The 22,111-nt window shown below is 42.2% G+C and overlaps 1 protein-coding gene across 1 annotated transcript; it reads left to right on the forward strand.

Moving 5' to 3' along the window:
- The first annotated feature begins 14,081 nt into the window (after positions 1-14,081).
- On the forward strand, positions 14,082-20,670 carry LOC122128572 (L-asparaginase 1-like). The gene is made up of 11 exons (XM_042702814.1): positions 14,082-14,117; positions 15,130-15,268; positions 15,648-15,774; positions 16,065-16,190; positions 16,546-16,641; positions 17,047-17,173; positions 17,374-17,489; positions 17,982-18,161; positions 18,631-18,738; positions 20,108-20,155; positions 20,388-20,670. Exons 1-11 carry the CDS (start codon positions 14,099-14,101, stop codon positions 20,400-20,402), a joined length of 1,101 nt encoding a protein of 366 aa, XP_042558748.1. The 5' UTR covers positions 14,082-14,098; the 3' UTR covers positions 20,403-20,670.
- The last annotated feature ends 1,441 nt before the right edge of the window (positions 20,671-22,111 follow it).

Consider the following 22,111-nt stretch of genomic DNA (forward strand, 5'->3'; position numbering starts at 1 on the left):
CACTGAAGAATAAGATCATTTGTGTCCGCCTATAGATAAAAACTGAGTGTTTTCACGTGAGCTTTCGAATGCTCTCACAATTAATATTTATGGCTATTCGACACACTTATCTAAAAACCAGGCTAGTTCGGATCATCATGTCATACTGTTCTTCTCCCTATAGAGTGTGTTTCAGCCCCAAATACAACAAGGAGTCACAGTCACCTTTATTGTATTCTTTTCCTGAAATGGAAAAGCAGACAGTCTTACCCATTCACACCAGCCGTCCCAAGTCGATATTTCTTCAAGAGGTCTCGGCTTCTTGCGGATGACCTGTTTGTTTCACGATGATCTGGGGTCGTGGCTGGGATACTAAGGCAAGAAGGCCATGTTTTTCGGGGTAGCTCAGTCCATAGGAAAGACGCAGACGCGGACTCTGGTATTTCTCTTGTATTTATTGTCAAGCTCTAAGACTACTCTGACTACTCTGACTCTCCCAAGACTAACTGCATTCGCCTTTTAAATCCATCTCACATGCATACACGTTCTAAACCACCTCCCTTTTTCATGACACTTCTTAGCAACATATGTTCATCTCTGACCCATGTGTCACCTCCTCGCAGGCCCAGAGGCCCCTTCCTGCCCCCTCCACCATTGCACAATGTACAGCACAGTGAAGTTTGCAAACTGTTCTGCTTTACATTCTCGTTGGTTAAGCACATTTCATATTTCACACTTTTTCAGCAAGCATATATGGATATAGGTTTGTGTAAGCATAACTCAAACAATTTCCACACACAGTTATTTAGCATGTTTCACACCACATATTAGGAGAGCACACAGTGGTTATATCATTGCACGACATGAATCAAGCATCATTCAGCAAAGCACATATAGTATATATGTTTATCACTCATTATTAATTGCATATGGGTTGGTACGGGTTGCAGGTCCACTCTCATGAGCCATATTCATCACCCTCCTCTTGGACCGAAAAGCCGTAGCACCACGTCCGATCAGTCCTCGCCAAACAGGACCCAGGCATTCCTCCGAGCAGTCGCTTTCCAGAAGAACCCCCTTGTCAAGGATGAAAGTCCATCTCACAGCAGACACATGTTCTCTTGCAGCCCAATATTTCTCATCCCACCCTGCTCGCACAACATCATCAGCAGTAATGGGTACATGTTTATTTCTGTTGAAACATCTCCAACCCCCACCAGAAAAGATTCCCCACACACAGTAAGGGTTTGCCCAGGGGCACCCAACAGTATATTTTTCTGTTTTCTTTTTTCTTCCATGGGTCTGTAGACCCGCTCCGTTTCACGTCGTGGCTCTGCCTCCTGAGAAACAGCAGTCATGACAGTCAAATTTCTGCTCTGGTTTCCTCTCCTGTTAATCCTTCTATTTCGTCGTCTAAGGGGGGCTGTGCCTCCCAGCGCAACATCAACCGTTTGGCTGAGTCTCGCTAACTCAACGACAATTACGTCTAATATAGCCGAATCAGACACAGCGGCAGTGGTAACCAGCCCGTCTTCTTCAGGTGTACTGTTTCGGAATAAGTGGCAGAGGAGTGGGATCACTAGGGAAAGTAAGATTTGGTACGTTTTCTATGACAGGTGAGGTGACAATGTCTATCACTTGGTTCACCGGCGTCATATTACGCAACACCTCTTCTACCCCTGGCTCTCCCGCCTCCAGTTCAACATTATCTAATGGTTCGCTTCCCTCTTCGGCCGCTTCTGGTATTGTTTCTAATGGCAGCGTGTCTTGTCAAATATTTCGACATGTTCATTTTGTATCCAAGCTTCTCTTTCTTCACAATAAATAAATGGTGATCCAGCTCCGATACTTAGGGTATCGGCCTCATCACCGAATTCCATATCACTACTAAACCCCATCGCTAGATCACCAGGCACAACATGCTCTGTGTCCCCGCTCTCTGAGTTCCAGCCTTCACTATCACCCCTGTTTATAACAACGGAGTCAAGTCTAGGCTGTTCCTCATTGCGCTCGAGACCTCCAGAGACTCCCTCCACTGCAGCATGGCCTGGAATCAGATTGGGCCACTCTCCTACTCTCCCCGCCGCTTGCTGGTCCAAAGATCTCAGTGCAGTACCATTGTTCGCCATTTTCCAATTGTTCGCGTTCAGGAGTTCGAGGTGCTCACAGGAACTGTCAGCTGTCACTTAGAGGCAGATGCTCGTGTTGTGACGCAACAGTACCCTCGGCACTATATCTCACCCCGAAGGGGCCCTCTCACGTGCCAGTTTCCTGTTCTACCCCCAACGGAACACTTTCTTCCTCTTTTTCATCTTTCTTAACCTTCACCAGTATTTTTTTTCAATTGTAAGCAGACTTTTGTCAGTACTCCTAATAGGATTCGTGAATTATGCTCTAAGCATTTTAATAACAAATTTACTGTAAGTTTATTTTCTCTCTCTGTGTACCAGCTACCAGTGATTTCATGGCAATCAGAGTTCGTATTGGCTTTATTTTCTATATCAAATAATCCAATAAAACTCATCCAGTTCCATGTTTTAGCACCTTGGTATTGTTCCCATTTCGGAGCATTCAGCCGCTCGCATAGAGGGCGGTCTGAATCTGTCCATGGGGTCTGATCACATCTCAACAACTGTTTATCATCGCTTCTGGGTCGGCCATTCCAGTCCCATTTAGGCTTCAAAATGCTTAATGCCCTGAAACCAAGCAGAGATCTGTTCCTGGCCCCCAACAATCCTACTTGTAACTCCGACATAATAGGAATCTCTACTTCCTTCAGATACTTATATGATTCTAGAATTATCCATGAACCATCACCAGCTGTATACTCCTTTACCTCTGTAGGCGCTAGTCTCCACACAGTTTTACGAGGACTAGAGTAGAGAGTAGAGTAGAGTATGACAACCAGGATGGTCATGATCAGTATAGTCAGAAAGGCTGGCCATGGCTTGTTTTTCTTTTTATTCACCGCGTCTATCCTTCCTACCTGGGGTTTAATCGACTTTCTCTGTTCGTTTGGTTCCACAGGGCCAGTAAGAGGCCTCGACTCCCTTATCCCCCTCTGGTCCTGTGAAAACAAACAGCTTACAAAACGTAATCAGCCAAAAACTTAAAAATAAAAATATTTATCCCAGACTAAAAGTGAGCCTTCTGGTAAACCAGGAACCGCTTTGCCTACTAGGACTTGATTATCCACCGAAAAACATGAAACCACGAGCTGTCCGTGGAACAAACACACAGGAGCCATATATGACATGATTTTTCCTTTTTCCTGACAACAGCACTAGGTCAGCGCTCAAAAACGAGGGTCAATCGCTCTGTTTTGCCACTGCCCGGGGCTTTCCAGTAACCGTTACTAAAGCTACTTGGGTCGAAAGTATTTCAATATAAGTTTTTAATGAACAAATCAAAATAAGACCTTTCATCCGTTTCTCCTTTAGTTACATTTCGTACTGGAACTGCCCCGCCTCAATGCGAACGCGCTCTTAACTATTATCCGGTATAACTTGGATCTGAGAGAGATGTACGACACCTGTGTTCTCTAACGTGATATAATTATTTTTTAACTGCTGTGATCAAATCTTTACCTTCGTTTGCGTGTTTGTTTCCTTCAACTTGTACTTTCCTCCCCCTATTTACCCAAACGGCCTGGCCAACCTGAAAAGGAGAAGTCCTCTTTCAGGACCAGTCTGTACCGTCTGAATCAATTTAGGGAGAGACAAATATTCATTCATTTTCTTAAGTTCCTCTGGTGTATCCCAGAGTTTCTGCGAGTTTGCCCTGATGTATATTTTGCGCTACGCACTGCCTTCTCTGCCACACCATTTGTTTTCTGGTTTATATGGAATAGAGAAGATCACCCGTGCGCCTACGCCCTCTAGGAAGTCTAATACGTAAGTATTTTTAAAATGCGACGCATTATCCATTCTCACTGTTTTTGGGTTTTTGTTAGTAAAATACAAAGCCATTCTCTCTTGTACGACTTTGCCCGTCGCTGTCCTACTGGGGTAAATTCTCGTGTCATTACCCGCATTATCAGCGATTACCAAAAATATACTTGTTCCCTTTTGTAGAAGGGTCAAAGGGACCTGCCATATCACATGAATAATGTTCACCTTGTTTGTCAACCTTAATCTGTCCGGGCGTGTGTGTTTGTTTTTTCACGCCCCCTTTATTCGCGCACGCTTCACAACCTGCTTTAAATTTTGAGAAACGCTCTCACTGTCACTGGATAATCCTTGCGGTCCTGTGCTAAACTGTCAACTTCCCTGTTCCCCGTGTGTTCGAAGTCAGCACATTTGGTATGACTTTTAACGTGCTCGACTGTCACGAGTTTTCACTTCCTCAATTCTGCTAGGATCCTGCTCCGGTCTCTGCTGAACCCTCCACATATAGATAGATTATGATAGACAAGATATATATATATATATATATATATATATATATATGATATATGTCACACATATAGATAGATTTAATAGATTATTAAATTGTAATGTTGGATAACTACTCGTCCCCTCAGATACCAAGTTACCGGACTCATCGATCAGAGAAGGGAGTTGACTCTCATAGTCATCCTCCCAACGCTTTCCGCATTGGCCATCATCCGAAGGGGGGTGTACTTTCCTTCCTTAAAAATGATTGAACCAGATCAGATTTGAGAAGCGCACCGTCTAATGAACTTGAGTAATCAATTCGGTTCCCACGAAAGTGCCTTTCCAATTTAAACACGCTTCTTGTTTTCCCACGTATTAAAATTGCTCTTCTATTCTCGGATAGGTGAACGTCTAATTTCTTATCTGGTGGTAAGCCAGACTCCTCCAATAGGAACAGAAATCAGATGGGTCCGTGCACTCGGTCTACTAACTACAATTATTAGAAATTTACCCCGGTATCTAACAATCAATTAATAGCCGTCACGTTGGGCGCCATGAAGAATAAGATCGTTAGTGCCCGCCTATAGATAAAAACCGAGCGTTTTTCACGTGAGCTTTCGAGCGCTCTCACAGTTTCTTATCCATGGCTATTCGACACACTTATCTAAAAATCACCAGGCACAGTTCGGATCATCATGTCATACTGTTCTTCTCCCTATAGAGTGTGTTTCAGCCCCAAATACAACAAGGAGTCACAGTCACCTTTATTGTATCCTTTTCCTGAAATGGAAAAGCACAGTCTTACCCATTCACACCAGCCGTCCCAAGTCGATATTTCTTCAAGAGGTCTCGGCTTCTTGCGGATGACCTGTTTGTTTCACGATGATCTGGGGTCGTGGCTGGGATACTAAGGCAAGAAGGCCATGTTTTTCGGGGGTAGCTCAGTCCATAGGAAAGACGCAGACGCGGACTCTGGTATTTCTCTTGTATTTATTGTCAAGCTCTAAGACTACTCTGACTACTCTGACTCTCCCAAGACTAACTGCATTCGCCTTTTAAATCCATCTCACATGCATACACGTTCTAAACCACCTCCCTTTTTCATGACACTTCTTAGCAACATATGTTCATCTCTGACCCATGTGTCACCTCCTCGCAGGCCCAGAGGCCCCTTCCTGCTCCCTCCACCATTGCACAATGTACAGCACAGTGAAGTTTGCAAACTGTTCTGCTTTACATTCTCGTTGGTTAAGCACATTTCATATTTCACACTTTTTCAGCAAGCATATATGGATATAGGTTTGTGTAAGCATAACTCAAACAATTTCCACACACAGTTATTTAGCATGTTTCACACCACATATTAGGAGAGCACACAGTGGTTATATCATTGCACGACATGAATCAAGCATCATTCAGCAAAGCACATATAGTATATATGTTTATCACTCATTATTAATTGCATATGGGTTGGTACGGGTTGCAGGTCCACTCTCATGAGCCATATTCATCAACACAAATCAATAATTTTTAATAATATAGTTATATTAAATAAAAGCCCGACAACACAAGCGGTGCTAATTATAAGCGTAAAACAATGTGTTTTTTAAGTGTTGAAAATCATTATCCCCCTATTCCTCAAAGTGGTTTGGTTCACATGCTATTTCCAACGGGCGGGAATACCGTCAGCTCCCTGTTTCAGTCAGTCCAGTAGCCTACACACCATGGGTCGGCAGCAGGCAGCCCCCGGACCAATTCTGTCCGCCAGCTTTTTTTTTGGCCCGTCAGATTATTCCAATCGTAGCCGAGTTGTTGTTGACCCTGTTGACAGGCTCACAAATTAGGCAAGCTGATGCTTAGCAGAAATGAGAGAGAACACCAGGGCACCATGATTTTCAATTCTTAATTTCATCAGTCGTCTTTAACTGAACTTCAAGCCGACAGAAGTGTTGCAGCAAGATATTTGCGTTAGAGCGAAATAAAAAAACATAGGTTTATGTTTTGCAAAATGCGACAACTTTGTTGAATCGTGGGTTTGTTTGTTTGACTGTTCTCCTGAAAAACACATAGTTGACATACAGAACCCCCTAGAAAATTATATTTCATGAGGAAACCTTCATATTTCACTTATTGAGATGAGAAGAACAGTATGGAAGGACAGGAATTACAGTCACTGCCAAATAACAGAGCAACAGAGTTGGATTTAGAGAGAGAAATAGAAAGATGAAATTGATATTTTCATTTTTAGAATTCTTTTGAAAAAATAAGCTTCAATGTTGATGTCAGATAGACTGTGTATTGCATTTTACATACTAACATTCGCCGTTCAGGTCTGTGTAAGAAAAAAGGAAGTTTCTTTTGTGGTTGATGTAGCAATCTGTGTTTGTAAGAAAAAGGAAGTTTCTTTTGTGGTTGATGCAGCAATCTGTCTTTATTCCAGTGAAGTGCGCAATCTTTATTCCAGTAAAGTGCGCAATCTTTATTCCAGTAAAGTGCAGTAACGAAGCACGTGGAACATACCCCGAATTCAGCGGCACTGTTCCAGACAGTTTTACAAAATCAAACGTCCTGTATGAATAAATGCATGCTGATAACTTCAGTAAACTCAAGATAAAACCAGACTTGTGGATTCACTTGAAATTCATCATCTTTATTCTGCAAAGACAAGTGTTAGCTAGCTGTCTGCAAGGTAGCAAACGCAGTGCGAAGAAAGCATACAGAGAGAGAGGGCGATAGGGCCAAGACAGTAACTTTTTCATGTCCCCCCAAGAATTACTCTCTGAAATGTTACCATGCATTGTCCCCCCCTACAAAGAAATGGGATCTCCGCCCCTGGTCTTCTCATAAGAATTTCAGTGCTCAGTCTGACTCTGTGTTGCTCTGTGCATCTGACAATAAAAGACTTGAACTCGAAACTCATAGTTTCTCAGAAAACTGTAGCTCACTGACTTCTGACAAACTGACAATGCTCCACCTTTTTCGGTAAGTGATTACAAAACCATACAACCCCTGACCTCTTCTAGATCAGGCCTCCCACAAAACTATAAAACGAGCATCAGCAATGAATCAAAAAAGAAGTTCAGAACTTGCACAAGGTCGTAGCTGTCTCTGGGAAGGTAACTAGGTTCTTGTTTTCTAATTACTAGCCTGTAGTGCTGCGAGTCTTTTCCACAAGATTGTTCTATTTAAATCATGCAGGTGTTTGTGACGGCATTATTTAGTTTACAGTTTACAGATTGTTCTATTTCGTCACAGATGAAATTTAATGTAATTTAAACGTATACCTATTACCTAAACATAATTCAAAACATCTGCGTTCGCCAAAACGCCGACTTGTCTCGATTGTCTGCTGTTGCGGACGTGTCGCGCACAGGTGTCATTTTAACAGCAGTTCTTATCCCCAGGGAGCAAACATACTAATGGAAATGTGCATCTGTACTATAAGTAGGGTTGTCGCAGTGAAGGAATTTCCACTACAATGATTTAGAGTTAATTAACAGAGTAAATATTTTTCTAATGAATTAATTGATTCTGATTTTAGTGCTATATAAATTAGCTTTATTTTTAGGCAATTATGTAGCCTATATTGTTTTTTTTTCAAATTACATAATGGCATTTTTATAACAAGTTACATTTATTTAGTTCGTTTTGAAATATATTTAGTTTATTGCCAGCCAGGCTAAATGCAGAACACAGTCAGGCAATAAGGCACAATAAGAACGCAAGGTAGACTACACCTCCTTTATGAAAACAGTGCAAAACTAATGCAATACATGGTAAAAAAGAAGAAAGATAGGAAAACGAATTATTCCTTTCCTAGAAGGGCGGGCCGCAAAAGCCAACTACCATATCGCAACGTTAGCCAAAGTGAATCTAATTTCGTCGAGCTGCCCCTTTTTTCGATTCCTAAATGTAGGTGTTCCTCCTGGTCCCTGCTACTGCCTTTCGCCTAGTTTCATGAAGCTCGGTCAAGTAGTTTTGGCGTACCTGTTTACAGAAAGACAGACAAGCAAGTCGCACCAATAACTTGTTTGCTGAATCTGGGCACCACCGCTTCTGCAGAGAACTCATCTCAAACCGCTGAGTCATCTCGGGAGAAAAAGAAACAATACGAACATAGCCGTTGCAAAAGCTAAATGGAAGGAGATAAAAGGATGCAAGTCAAGATGCCAAGCTGGCCTTCTCTCTGTTGGACATAGAGATAAATAATAATTAATTGGCTGTCTTGCTATGACTGTGTTCCGCTTGCTTGATGTTTGCCTGTGCACCGCTACTGTTATTTGTAACATTAACGTGCGCTGTGCTACAATTGGCTAGATATTAAATGAGTAAAGGCATGGGACAATAAGAGTTATATGATTGCTGAATGAATGGATGAATGAATTAACATTGTATTCTTGCAATGAACGGTACACTGAATTGTTACAAGTATAACCCGATTCAGTGTAAGATAGAAACTTTGGCAGACTGGTTTTGGATATACAGGTGCATCTCAATAAATTAGAATATCATCAAAAAGTTGATTTATTTCAGTAATTCGATTCAAAAAGTGAAACTCATATATTATATAGATCATTACACACAGACTGATATATTTCAAGTGTTCATTTCTTGTAATTTTTGATAATTATAACTGACAGCTAATGAAAACCCCAAATTCAGTATCTCAGAAAATTAGAATATTGTGAAAAAGTTCAATATTGAAGACTCATGGTGTCTCACTCTAATCAGCTAATTAACTCAAAACACCTTCAAAGATGTCCTGAGCCTTTAAATGGTCTCTCAGTCTGGTTCAGTAGGCTATACAATCATGGGGAAGACTGCTGACTTGACAGTTGTCCAGAAGACGATCATTGACACCATGCACAAGGAGGGTAAGACACAAAAGGTCATTGCTAAAGAAGTTGGCTGTTCACAGAGTGCTGTATCCAAGCAGAATGTTTGGAAAGTTGAATGGAAAGAAAAAATGTGGTAGAAAAAGGTGCACACGCAACAGGGATAACTGCAGCCTTGAGAGCAGGGCCGGCTCTAGCCCTTTGGTTGCCCTAGGCGAGATTGAGTTTTGCGCCCCCCCCCCCCCCCCCCCCCCACACACACAATACTTAACATCACTGAAGAGACATATATTAACTTAACCGCTTTACTTTGCATAGCAGTTTTTTCACCCACTTATAATTCTACTATTCTACATTGCAGTTCAACAATAAATGGTGCATGGACAAAAAACACCGGAATAGTTTCAGAACATTTTCTTTTTTATTATTTAAAATAATGTATTACACACTCAAAGTTAGGACTAAATCAACTCCATAAACTGTGCAAAACCATAAACTGTGCAAAACACTCTTAAGCACCTGTAAGCAAATTATGACCCTCTATACCCTAACTATACCCTCTACAAACAAAAGAGCTTTTATGGATACTGTACGTACCACTACAAAATATCTCAAATACCTCACTAATTCTTCCAGTCATTTAGGCCACTACTAATGAGGTGGTCATTTTTCTGTGAAAATAGCTTGCAGCAGAAGCAATACAGAGTATTGTTTTTCTTGAATATACAAGCCAGCTTCTCTTGATTTTCTCCCCATTTACTAATTTCCTGTAGAAGTGGTTGTGGTGGCAGCTTCTCCCATCATCTCTTTTTTGGAAATGTAAAGTCTGGACTGGTCTGGTATGGTCCTCTGCAAACTAACTAACTATCCTTACCGGATCACAGAGGGCTGGCCAGTCAGCAGGATCTATAGGTTCTCCCTGGATATCAGGAATTGCGGAGGGTGAGGTGTCTGCAGGCGGCAGTGTAGTTTCACTGGTGCCCTGAGTGCTTGATGTGGTCCTGGATGTCCCTTCACCTTCACCTGTATTCAAGCATATTGTATAGCCAGACAAGCAGTGTTTAATATAATAAGTGAAATGATCATGAATGTGGTTGAACTTCTTTAAGAAAACAAGCTATTGTATTTAATACATGCTAACATGTTTCTATTGTACTTTAAAGTATGGATGTGGCTTGAATAAATACTATTAAATAGACTCACCTGATGCAGGCGGTGTGTTCCTGGCCTGTGTGTTACTGGCCCCTTGAGAACTACTGGATGTCCCTTCTCCTGCAGCTGTATTTAAACACAGAATTCATCCATGCTGTTCATTACACAATTGCATTTGGTCATTTCTATCATCCTACCACATAGTTGCATTAATACATTTTATCTGACCATGTAACTTGTAGTAGATACATTACAATTACTGCCACCACTGCTACAAGGCTAAATAATACTAGGCTACTGATTACAATTAGTAGTATTAATGTGATGTGATTATGAAAGTAATAATTGCTAATAATAATAATAACAATAACAAAAACAGCAACAATAGTACTAGTTGTGTAGGCTACTTACAGAGGCGAATCAGGCGTCGGCCTCTGCAAAAATTGCCTGAGTGCATCTGGCCAATTTAAAACAAAAATAAAAAATGAGAACAAAACAAAACAAAAAACATATATATTTTAGTATATTCCTGGGAAGGAACTGTACAGAAGGGTGAACACCACTATCCCCAAAATGGTTACTGTGTGTATGCACCTGCTAGTTGTGAATTCACTAAACAGAACTTATGCCATTTATAATGAATGTAGACAGCAACTGTAGTTTTCATAACTAGCATACGTTATCCAGATACTGGTCTTTTGACATTTACATCCATGTAGGTTATCAGTGAAGTTACGTTTGCTAGTAATAGCCTACGTAGCAAATTAGCAAAGTAACAGTCGCTAGCTAGCTATAGCTAGCCTAAGTGACAGCAATGAAACGTCCAATATTAGGTGATGCACAATACTACATTTATTTCGTTTGACACCTTAATGGCTGAGATGAGAAGACTTACCTCTATACTTGGCTTTCTTTTCCTCTTCTTCCTTTCTTCGTTTTCGTCCCTGTGCTCCAGATGGTTTAGACCGCTTCATTTTTGCGAATGCCACGTAGCTAACACGCTCACCCCACCCTGGCTGTGTGCGGGAGCCCTTACGTAACTAACGTAATCTAACGTAATTTAACGCAACCCCCACCGCCCCCCCCCCCCCCAATTAGGAAATTATCGACAATAACCATCAATTCAATTTAAAAATCAGGTTGACAAGTAAACGTGTGGCTGAAGGGGCGCCCTGGGATGATCATGATTAATAAACATGTTTTAATTTGCTTGTTATTCTCACTATGATTAATGGGAAGTAGGTCTAAGGGCGACCCTAGAGGGCGCCCCCAACCCATTTGTCGCCCTAGGCAGTCGCCTAGTTCGCCTATAGCAATCGCCGGCCCTGCTTGAGAGGATTGTGAAACAAAGCCCATTCAAGAATTTGGGGGAGATTCACAAGGAGTGGACTGCAGCTGGAGTCAGTGCTTCAAGAGCCACCACGCACAGACGTGTCCAGGACATGGGCTTCAACTGTCGCATTCCTTGTGTCAAGCCACTCTTGAACCAGAGACAACATCTTACCTGGGATAAGGACAAAAAGGACTGGACTTTCTCAGTGGTCCAAAGTTCTCTTCTCAGATGAAAGTACATTTTGCATTTCCTTTGAAAATCAAGGTCTGGAGGAAGAGAGGAGAGGCACAGAATCCAAGTTGCTTGAGGTCCAGTGTAAAGTTTCCACAGTCAGTGATGGTTTGGGGTGCCATGTCATCTGCTGGTGTTGGTCCACTGTGTTTTCTCAGGTCCAAGGTCAGCGCAGCCATCTACCAGGAAGTTTTAGAGCACTTCATGCTTCCCTCTGCTGACCAGCTTTATGGAGATGCGGATTTCATTTACCAGCAGGACTTGGCACCTGCACACACTGCCAAAGGTACCAGTACCTGGTTTAAGGACCATGGTATCCCTGTGCTTGATTGGCCAGCAAACTCGCCTGACCTAAAACCCATACAGAATCTATGGGATATTGTGAAGAGGAAGATGCGAGACACCAGACCCAACAACGCTGAACAACAACAACAAGAGCTGAAGGCTGCTATCAGAGCAACATGGGCTTCCATAACACCTCAGCAGTGCCACAGACTGAACACCTCCATGCCACGCTGCATTGCTGCAGTAATTCATGCAAAAGGAGCCCAGACCAAGTATTGAGTGCTGTACATGTTCATACTTTTCAGTAGTCCAACATTTCTGCGTTAAAAACCCTTTTTTTTATTGGTCTTAAGTAATATTCAAATTTTCTGAGATACTGAATTTTGAGTTTTCTTTAGCTGTCAGTTATAATCATCAAAATTAAAAGAAATAAACACTTGAAATATATCAGTCTGTGTGTAATGAATCTATATAATATATGAGTTTCACTTTTTGAATCGAATTACTGAAATAAATCAACTTTTTGATGATATTCTAATTTATTGTGATGCACCTGTAGGCCTATGTGTTAATATAGAATTCAGTTACTGACCCTGGTCTGCATATCCTGATGCCCACCCCAAGATGACATCCTTGTAACACCACTGTCTAATATTTTGAAATAACGTGACCATACAAGGCAACATCAGTGGTGGACCTTCAGGGCCATTCATAAATAATATTTTGGCTTGTGCCTATGTTAATAATCGATCTGTGCCTATACCATATATATTTCCCGATCGCTTCCTCCTCTTGTCCAAGCAAAGACATCACAATATCTCATTTCCGCCTCGTTTGTGCCCCCCTGCCAGTCCGTGAAATTTGTGCCTGTCAACGGGTCTGCGTTCGTCTCCAATCCAAAGGTTGAGGGGTACAAATCCAGTTTCTGCCAGGTGTAACTTGACATAATTAGAATGGGGCCTGCTTTCTCCACTGGCTCGCAATCACAAAATTCTTCAACAAGCATACAATAAGCAATAAGCAAATTATGCATCAATCAGATTTGAAGGCGTGGCCCATAATGACCATATCGAATATCTTGTGATCTAAAGGTCCAAAATGAACGAAACCTGATACAGTCGATCACTGCCACAATGTATGGATGCATGCCGAATTTCATGAAATTTCATCCATCTTTTTACCGTCTACTTTTGCTGAGAATTGCTGTTGTTCATGCATGGAAATAGGCACTGCAAAACTCCACATGACTTGCGGCTACAGCAGCTGGTGCGTGTTCTAATCTGTTAACATGGGCGCCGAAATGAAAATCAACAGGTAGCCATATATTGGAATTTATACCTGCCGTAGCCGTCCTTTCACAGGGCGCCACCCCACGCGCCAAAAATGATGCCATCTTCGCTGGCGCGTGGTGCGCTTTGGTGTAATCTTGGCTGGTTGTGCACCTCCGTCTGTAGAGGCAATCTCTGTGACCTCCCAGTGCAGGAACATAGGGATCCCCAGATGGCGCAGAACTCGTGGAGGAAGAAACAATTGTACTGTAATGCAGTTAGACCGTCTTTTGTTAGAAGTTACTCTTGTACTGAATATTAAACAAATGAATCGCTAGTTCATCTTTAAAAATGTTTTGTTAGCTAAATTCAATGAGCTAGCTGAATAGTTACCATATGTAAAAGTTACACAGCTATTCAGATTGCCATCTAAACCTAATTTAACTTGGGACTTGTTTATTCATAGCCTGTATCCGTGTTTCATTTTACAAACAGCAAATACACACGTCAACTGATTAAAAGTGTTTCGGGAGACACCTGCACAGATGTCATCTGCCTGTGCTCACCAGTCACAAATCGTCATGGAACCGATAACAACCAGAAAGGTGTTTGTGAATCTACACGGGCGGCACTATTGCAATGTTGGAGAATGACGAAGGTAGGTTGCTGAAAGGTATTTTTTGTGACTTCCTTAAAAGGGAAGGAAATGAATTCATAAAGTGCTTTTCTCCACTATCGGAGACATATGTAAAGACATTTGACAATGATGTTGCAGCCGTATGAATAAGTAGGACTATTAATGATATTGCCTTGATATCACATATTGGTAATGTGCAGCAAAAACCCACACGTTGTTCTGAAGTACCTTTTGAAATAGAATTGTTGGTCCATTACAGTGGCCCTATCAAAGGGGTGTTATTCCAAGCATTCACATAGACTTCATTCTAGTTCTTTCAACCATCTCACATAACAGAAGCCTATGTGTGATAACTTAGTTTGCATTAAATGAGGATTCAGTCCAGATGATCATGTTCAGTATTTAATATAAGAACTCACAGGGGTTGTAGATAACATACATCACTGAGGTAGGTCTCTGCTTAATCTACTGTCAATGTCTTGACCTCCAGGGTTAACTGTACCTCCTGATGGAGTGGGGTGGTATTGCAATAGTATCTATATGAACCAGATAATCACGATACCACACTATGGTTTTGGCCAAAATGTCAAGCACCATGTAACCATGGCTACATTGTTTTTGTATCACTTAATGCAGTGTTCCGCAACCCTTGCCCTGGGGCCCCATCTTGTTTTAATAGGTTTAATGGCGGCTACGCCCACAATTACTTGTTTGATTGAGCTGCTAATACTGCTTCATATGACTTCACTTAAGAATTTTTTATTATCTGTTTTTTTTCAGGATTTGTATTGTTTGTTTGTTAAATAACTGAGTGCTCTGTTATTTATATTGAAAACCAGCATGCACAATGAGCTCCCAGGAGCAGGGTTGAGAAATGCTAACTTACTCAAAACTACAGTCTTCCTATAGATTTGCCCTCGATATGTAAACAGTGAAGGTCTGAATGTGGTGGTGTGAATGGGTAATACACAGTATGCCAGTGATGAAGAGGAGGGTGATACCAGTGATGAAGATGAGGGTCTATGTATTTCAGGCAATCTAGCGCCGGTGAGCAAGGAAGTCCTGACAGACTGGCTGTTCCGCCATTTGTTGTTGTATGAGAAGAGACCCAACGAGACTGAGGAGCAGGCTCGAGGACGGCTAACAGTCGAAGATGGCTGGTTGCTGCTGCAGTAAGTGCAACAACATGATGGTGGGGGTGGTACCAATCCAAGACATTGTGACGGCACTCTTCTGGGTTACATTGGCCAGCTGTGATGGTGGATAAAGAGCTAAACATAATAAAACTACACATTTTGATGTTTTCAAACCTGAACGCTGATGTCAAAACATAGCTTTTTAAAGGGATGGCGTAAAAGGTGAACTGTATACTGTTAGTAGCTCTGAAAAAGGGTATTCTGTTAGTAGCTCTGAATAATGGTGTTCACTATGTTAATTGTATAAATAATTGATATATACTGTAACGTAAATGTAAAGTAGCTACATTTACGCGGAACTGTCATGCATGCTAATGAGATTCCTGTCTAAATGTTGCTCTTTTTCTTCCCCAAGCCAAAAAGCTGTGGATGACTACAACAAAGATTTCAAGGTTCTGTACCAAATTGAGAGTCTGGATCCGCCCATTGACTCCTCCAAGATGACCCCCTCCCAATGGTTTGAAATCGGAGACAAAATTCTGGTAACTATGGTAACTTCTCTGTATGCCTCCAGAGACAGAATTCTGGTTACTATGCTAACTTCTGTATGCCTCCAGAGAGAAAGTTATTTGTTTACGGTTCAGTTGCAATAGTGTTTACTGTAAACCCAGACTCTTCCTCCTATTGTTTCTAATTCAGTGTTCATAAGGCTATGGTAAGATGTTATGCAGTGGACAGCCAGTGATTTTATCTATTTTTTTGTGGGGTGGGGGGGGGGGTTTGGGAGGTATATTTCAGCCTTCTTGAATATCTCTCTCTCTCTGACCTCCAGGCGGCGAAGGATGACTATGATGGCTTTGTCATCCTCCATGGGACCGATACAATGGCCTACACATCCTCTGCTCTGTCCTTCATCCTGTGGGACCTGAAGAAGCCGGTCATCCTGACAGGATCCCAGGTGAGACCGCCATACCCAGTCTGGTACAACACTGTAATGAACAAGCACTACCTGATATACAAGTATACCCCTTAGACAGGACATCAGTCTATCAGAGGACCATCACCCACAGCGCTGAGCACTAGGCACTAGGCACTAGGCAATCCTTTTTAAACCTTCCAGCATCAGTGCATCTGCCCCGGCTACAAGACCCATAAAAGCGTTTAGCTGGCCATTTAAGGCCTTCTGAGTTTATAGTTTACACCTATAGAATATTACAGGATGTAATTAAATGTTGCTGTTGTTGGTGTTCCTTATGTATCATTGCTCTGCCCTCCTACATCCTGTTCGTTTGTCTGTCGGTCTGTCCATGCAGAGGTCGTTATTTCACCCACGCAGCAATGCTGAAGACAACTTCATCGGAGCTTTACTGATGGCCAGCTGCTACTCAAAAAACCAATTTCTGCAACAGGTCAGCAGAGGGCGCTCCAACAGGACTTTTCCCTCTACCTCCTACCTAAGATGCATCACTGCCATGTCTCCCTCTCCTTTCTCTCTCATCACTCCCTCCTGTTTTCTGACACTTTCCACTTGAGTTTTGTTGCCATTTTGTTTTATTTTTGCCATTCATGCTGCTGAAAAACGTACTGCAGGATTAAAGGGCAGTTTCTTACTGGAATAATTTACCGCAGGATGAAAAGGCAGTGTATTAGCTGAATAATTTACTGCAAGATAAAAGAGCAGTGTCCTGCCTTTGATTCAAATTCTAGATCTGAGCGCAGTCATGTTCCCTTCTCATGTCATGTCTATGAAGTGCTGTTCTGGCAACTGCTCCACGCTGCTACCCTGACCTCTTTGTTTCTTTATGCCTGGACAGGTGATGATCTATGATGACACCAAGCTGTATCAAGGCAACAGGGTGTGCAAGTACGATTGTGACTCCTACAGTGTGTACGACAGCCCCAACGCTGAACCCCTGGCCAGGCTGGAGTCTCTGATCAAGGGTAAGTTTCTGTCAGGTAGTGTACGGCCAATAAAGATTAACCCTGAGTTTAATCTGTAACGCTTTACTTGAAAATTAGAGTGAGTGAGTTTTAGATTGAGTTCAAATTGATTCACTGTGTAGCTATCATTGTATTATTTTCAGGAATAACTAAATAACACTGTTATAAATAATGTAATCTCTCACTTCTCTGTCCTGAAGTGCGAGAATGCAAGCCCATGTCGGAGCCCAAAGAGCTCAGAGTCAGAGGCTGCATAGAATCTGGATTCCCCGATGTAAGGTTGCTGAAGGTTTTCCCAGGGATTAAGGCTGAATATGTAAGTGTACCTGGATTCTGCATGTGCAGTGACATGAACTTGTAGGGGGAGAGTGGGGTAGGTTGAGCCAGGGGGTAAGATGAAGCACCTCTTGTTTCGAGGAAATTAACCACAGATGTGGGAAGAGTCCTATCATTTCACTCTCACCATGAAGGTTTCAAGCACATAAAATAAGTAATAAGTACGCTTACATTCAAAAGAAAATAATTCTGTCCAGAGTGAAATTTTTACGTTTTGATTCCTGTGCCGATGTAAAAGTAGATAAGTCTGAGAATATATTACAAATGTGTTTATGCATCATAAAGCTCAGAGCTCAAATCATGCCACACAAAACAAACACAGCTGCAAATCCACTCAGGGCTAAGTTGCAAGAGGTAATATCTTAAGGTAAATATGTTAGTTACGTTTAGGAAATACTTTAAAATAACTCTGGCTAGCCTTACCGGTGTTGCAGGTAAACTATCATTAACTGTTACCTTTCCTCTGTTCCAGGTCACATCTATTCTGAATGGGGCACATGGTCTCATCCTTGAAACCTTTGGTTCAGGCAATGCACCGGATGACCCCCATCTGATCGCTGCCCTGAAGGATGCCGATGAGAGGGGTGTGGTCATTCTGAACTGTACCCAGGTCTACAAGGGCACTGTGCTGCCCATCTATGATGTTTCCTCGGTGAGGTTCCCAATGCACATGCTCATAAGCTGCTCCCCTCCTCTCTCTGTCCCTCACCTTCACGCTCCATCTCTTTCCAAGAGCAGCAGTGAGCACGTCAGATTACCTGGCTTTATCTAGTACTTAATTTACAGCAGTTACATTCCTCCACTTTTTCTCTATTCTTATGTAAAATAATATTTATTGTTACACTAAGTCTCTATTGCTTGTAGCTTGATTGTTCTCTCCCTTGTATGTCACTTTGGATAAAAGCGTCTGCTAAATGACCAAATGTAAATGTAGATCACACTGCAGAGTGCACAGTGTCTCTGTCCCTCACCTTCACTCCTCATCTCTTTCCAAGAGCAGCAGTGGGCACATCAGATTACCTGGCGTTATCTGGCAGAGATCCCACTGCAGAGTGCAGGTGAAGTCTGTCTCCCCTCTCTGTACTGACTCCTTTCCTTCCCTCTCTTTCCCCGTGTCTCAGGAACTGAGGAAGGCAGTTGTGTCTGGGTATGACATCACCCCTGAAGCGGCCCTGGCCAAAATGGTCTGGACCCTGAGAACTTTTCGCGACCAAAAGACAAGGAAGGCGGTTGGTGACTTTTGTCCTCCTTGTTGGAATGTTCTATTGTGTTCTATATGAACTATTAAAGGTAGGGTAGGCGATCTTGGAGAAACCAGCGAGGGTAAGCTAGATTTAACAGTATACAACCAAAATAATCCCTTCCTTCCTTAATACATCTCCAAAGCCACTCCTCCAAAACACATGCTTGTGTATTGTCTGATTACTGGAGCACTACTAGAGTGCTCCTAGACTAGAGCGTTGAGGAGAGGAGAGCAGCATATTGTCATCCTTGCTACATCAGTAGCTAGCTACGTTGGCTGTATATTTCAGGGAAATTACACATCCCCCAAAAACAAACCAGATAATTACCTGACAAACAGACACAGCAACCATGGCATCACTTTACAGACCCTTCGACTCCCTCAGTTGTTGCCATCGTTACCTCCTGACCTGCTGGGAGGGCGTAGGGTTGAAGAGCTAGGTTATAGCTTGTTATGCTAACTGCCACACCACCAACTACAAACCAACAACGGCCTGGCTTCCTGTCCCTATGGTGGGTGCTTTTACTGAACTGTCAAGCTTGGCTTCTAGAACCCTTCGTCCTTATCTCCTTTGCTGCCCACAGGCTTCTGTGGCTGAGTGGTCGGTCTACTGTCAGCTAGACTGAGAGGAGGCAGCATGTTGGGAAGCTGTGCTCCAAGTTTCTTGTCACAGAGTTTGTGTTTCTTAACTATGGAGGCCTTTTGGTACACAGCCCTTGCAAATTGTGGTTCTCCGCCACCAAGTTGTGGGAATGTGGTGAACCTGGGTTCAATTCCTGTCCATAGTAAGCTTCTGTAAATTGCTTTAGATGGTGCCATAGTGTGAATCTTTACAGCAGTGTGTGTGTGTGTGTTTCTGGCCTTTACCTTTAGCTATCTCGCTAGCTTGAGCACTATGTGTGCCTAGCCTTGTAGGTAGGTAGAAAGGTAGGCCATTCAATTCGGGCTAAATTAATTGATTGGACGAGCTCTTTACAGCACTGCAAAGGCCACAGATGATGGATTTTTCCCCTTTTTATTGTCAGAGTATTTGACGTGTATTGCTGTCGGAATGTAATAACATTTTCAAGAAAGTGAAGATAAAAGCGCTTCTAAAATAGAAAGCATAACCTACCTTTAAGATATACTCTTTCAGATCTGTAAGTATGACTTTGAGCGGGACACTGCAAAGGTGTTTCCGTGGCATGGTTAATCCTGGCCATCTGTACAGATCTCCTTGTGGATATGTGTCATCTGTACAGATCTCCTTGTGGCCAGACATGTAATAGGTGGATATGTGTCATGTAAGGTTTCCATGTTGATTTAACATCATTTTGACAATGGTGTCATTTTGATTCCATGTTTTCTCATCATAGGTGTTGGAAGCCAGTATCTGCGGAGAAACAAGTGCACCTCCAGTCAAAGTGAGTAAAAACAGAACATCACAGAACCACTGTCATCTCCTTTCACTCTTCATTCACCTTACCTACTGACCTGTATCTTACCTACTGACCTGTATCTCACCTACTGACCTGTATCTTACCTCTGATCTTTATCTTACCTCTGATCTTTATGTTAACCCACTGATTGTATCTGTATCTGCCACATATGTATCCGCCCCTTGACTGACATGATGCTGTTTCCTCTTCCCTTCAGCTGATATTTGAGTAAAATCTGAAGATGGACGACCTGGATCCCAAACACAAACTTCCGGCATTTATCTCACTGAGGTCGTTCCTTAACCTAGAATGAAATACTCTGGTCTTACCTGTGTGCAAAGTCCTTCTCTCTCTCTCTCTCTAGTGCTAGATAAATATAATATGTAAATTAGCAATTGGAAAGTGGAGGCTACATGTGTACTATATTAGGGTGACCAGATTTGAGTTTGTGAAAAAGAGGACACTTCGTCGTGGGACCCCGCCCCCTCCCCTGCGATGGATTTTTTACATATTTTTCACATGCAGATAACCACGCCCCCTCCCCCCTGACAAAGTTTTCACATCTTTTCCACATGCAGATGTCATGTACTATTGTAAACAATGCAACTACTGGAGGCGGCAAGGTACTCAGTGTTGCCAGATTGGGAATGGCGAAGTATCGTACCAAAGGCTCAAAATGATCGTATTTGTAGGATAATTATCATACATCTGGCAACACTGGGAATGTGGTCGACCAATGACAGTTCTCTCTACAGTCTGAGCTCGCGCAAGAAGGTGGAACGTAAGGGACATACCCTTTCCAAAACTTGTAAGGACGTAATAACTAGTTTGTTTAAGACCCAGAGAAACACAAATATCCGACGAGGCAAAATCCCGGACGATTTTCAAATCCCTGCCGGACGAATTTTTTAGGTCTCAAAAAGAGGACATGTCCGGGTAAAAGAGGATGTCTGGTCACCCTAACTATATAGTAACCCAACGTAGGCTTTGATTACATTACATTGATAAGTTAGTAGTTTCACATTGTGCTCTCTCTCTCTCTCTCTGTCTCTCTCTCACCCTGATTCTGAACGAGGGTATTAAAAGTCACGTGACTGATTCCGTGTTACAACTGGTCAACTTTCTGGTCTTCACTTTTTACTTTTTTCATCCATTAATGATGGATGATACCAAACTGATTGTGTATTGAAGGCCACTATCAAAGGCCAACTCATTGCAGAAAGACAAGGTTGGCAGTATCAGCGCCGCAGTAGAAATGTCGGAGGTGTAAATACACACATGCAACTGAAACGCAGCAGTAACGCAACGCAACAGCCAGGCATACACAACGCAGGCAGTGTGACACAGGCCTTACCTGCTGACTTCAAGTTATACTGAATTTGTGTTACAAAGAGTGAACGGACTACTTATGGAATTATATGAAAGATTAGAAGGACAAACCCTGTTGCTAATGGAAACGGTCATTCATTTTTTTAAGCGGCCATTATAAAGAAATATCCGACCTCAGAACATTGGGCTGGCCCATTCAATGGAACTTTTTGCAACATTCTGAAGAACCGTGTAATGAAAATAGTTATATTTATATTTATAATATTTATAATAAATTCTTTAAAGAAAGATGCATGATAAAATAATGTAGAAAAGTGTGATTGCATATAAGACATACATACTCAGTCGTTTGTGTGCATGGTGTCATTTATGATTTTTCAGTCAGTATTATGATGTTTGATGGGGGGGGGGGGTCCTTGATGGGTTTCTTTATCTGGTTCCCCCTGGAGTATCACCATGGATCAAATTTCACAAAACATCCATACATTGTGGCAGTGACTGTATCAGGTTTGGACCTTTAGATCACAAGGTATTTGCCATAGAGTCTGTAGATGCTTTATGCTGAATTTCAATCGAATCTAAGCAGCAGTCTCAGACAAACTGATAAAAGTA

Source organism: Clupea harengus, chromosome 20 (genome assembly GCF_900700415.2).
Source record: "Clupea harengus chromosome 20, Ch_v2.0.2, whole genome shotgun sequence".
NCBI lineage: Eukaryota > Metazoa > Chordata > Actinopteri > Clupeiformes > Clupeidae > Clupea > Clupea harengus.

Bases quoted from the DNA above. Each gene is read 5' to 3' on its own strand.
- LOC122128572 (XM_042702814.1), top strand. The intron at 15,269-15,647 runs GTAAGTGCAACA...TTCTTCCCCAAG, and splicing joins GATGGCTGGTTGCTGCTGCA to CCAAAAAGCTGTGGATGACT. The intron at 16,191-16,545 runs GTGAGACCGCCA...CTGTCCATGCAG, and splicing joins TCATCCTGACAGGATCCCAG to AGGTCGTTATTTCACCCACG.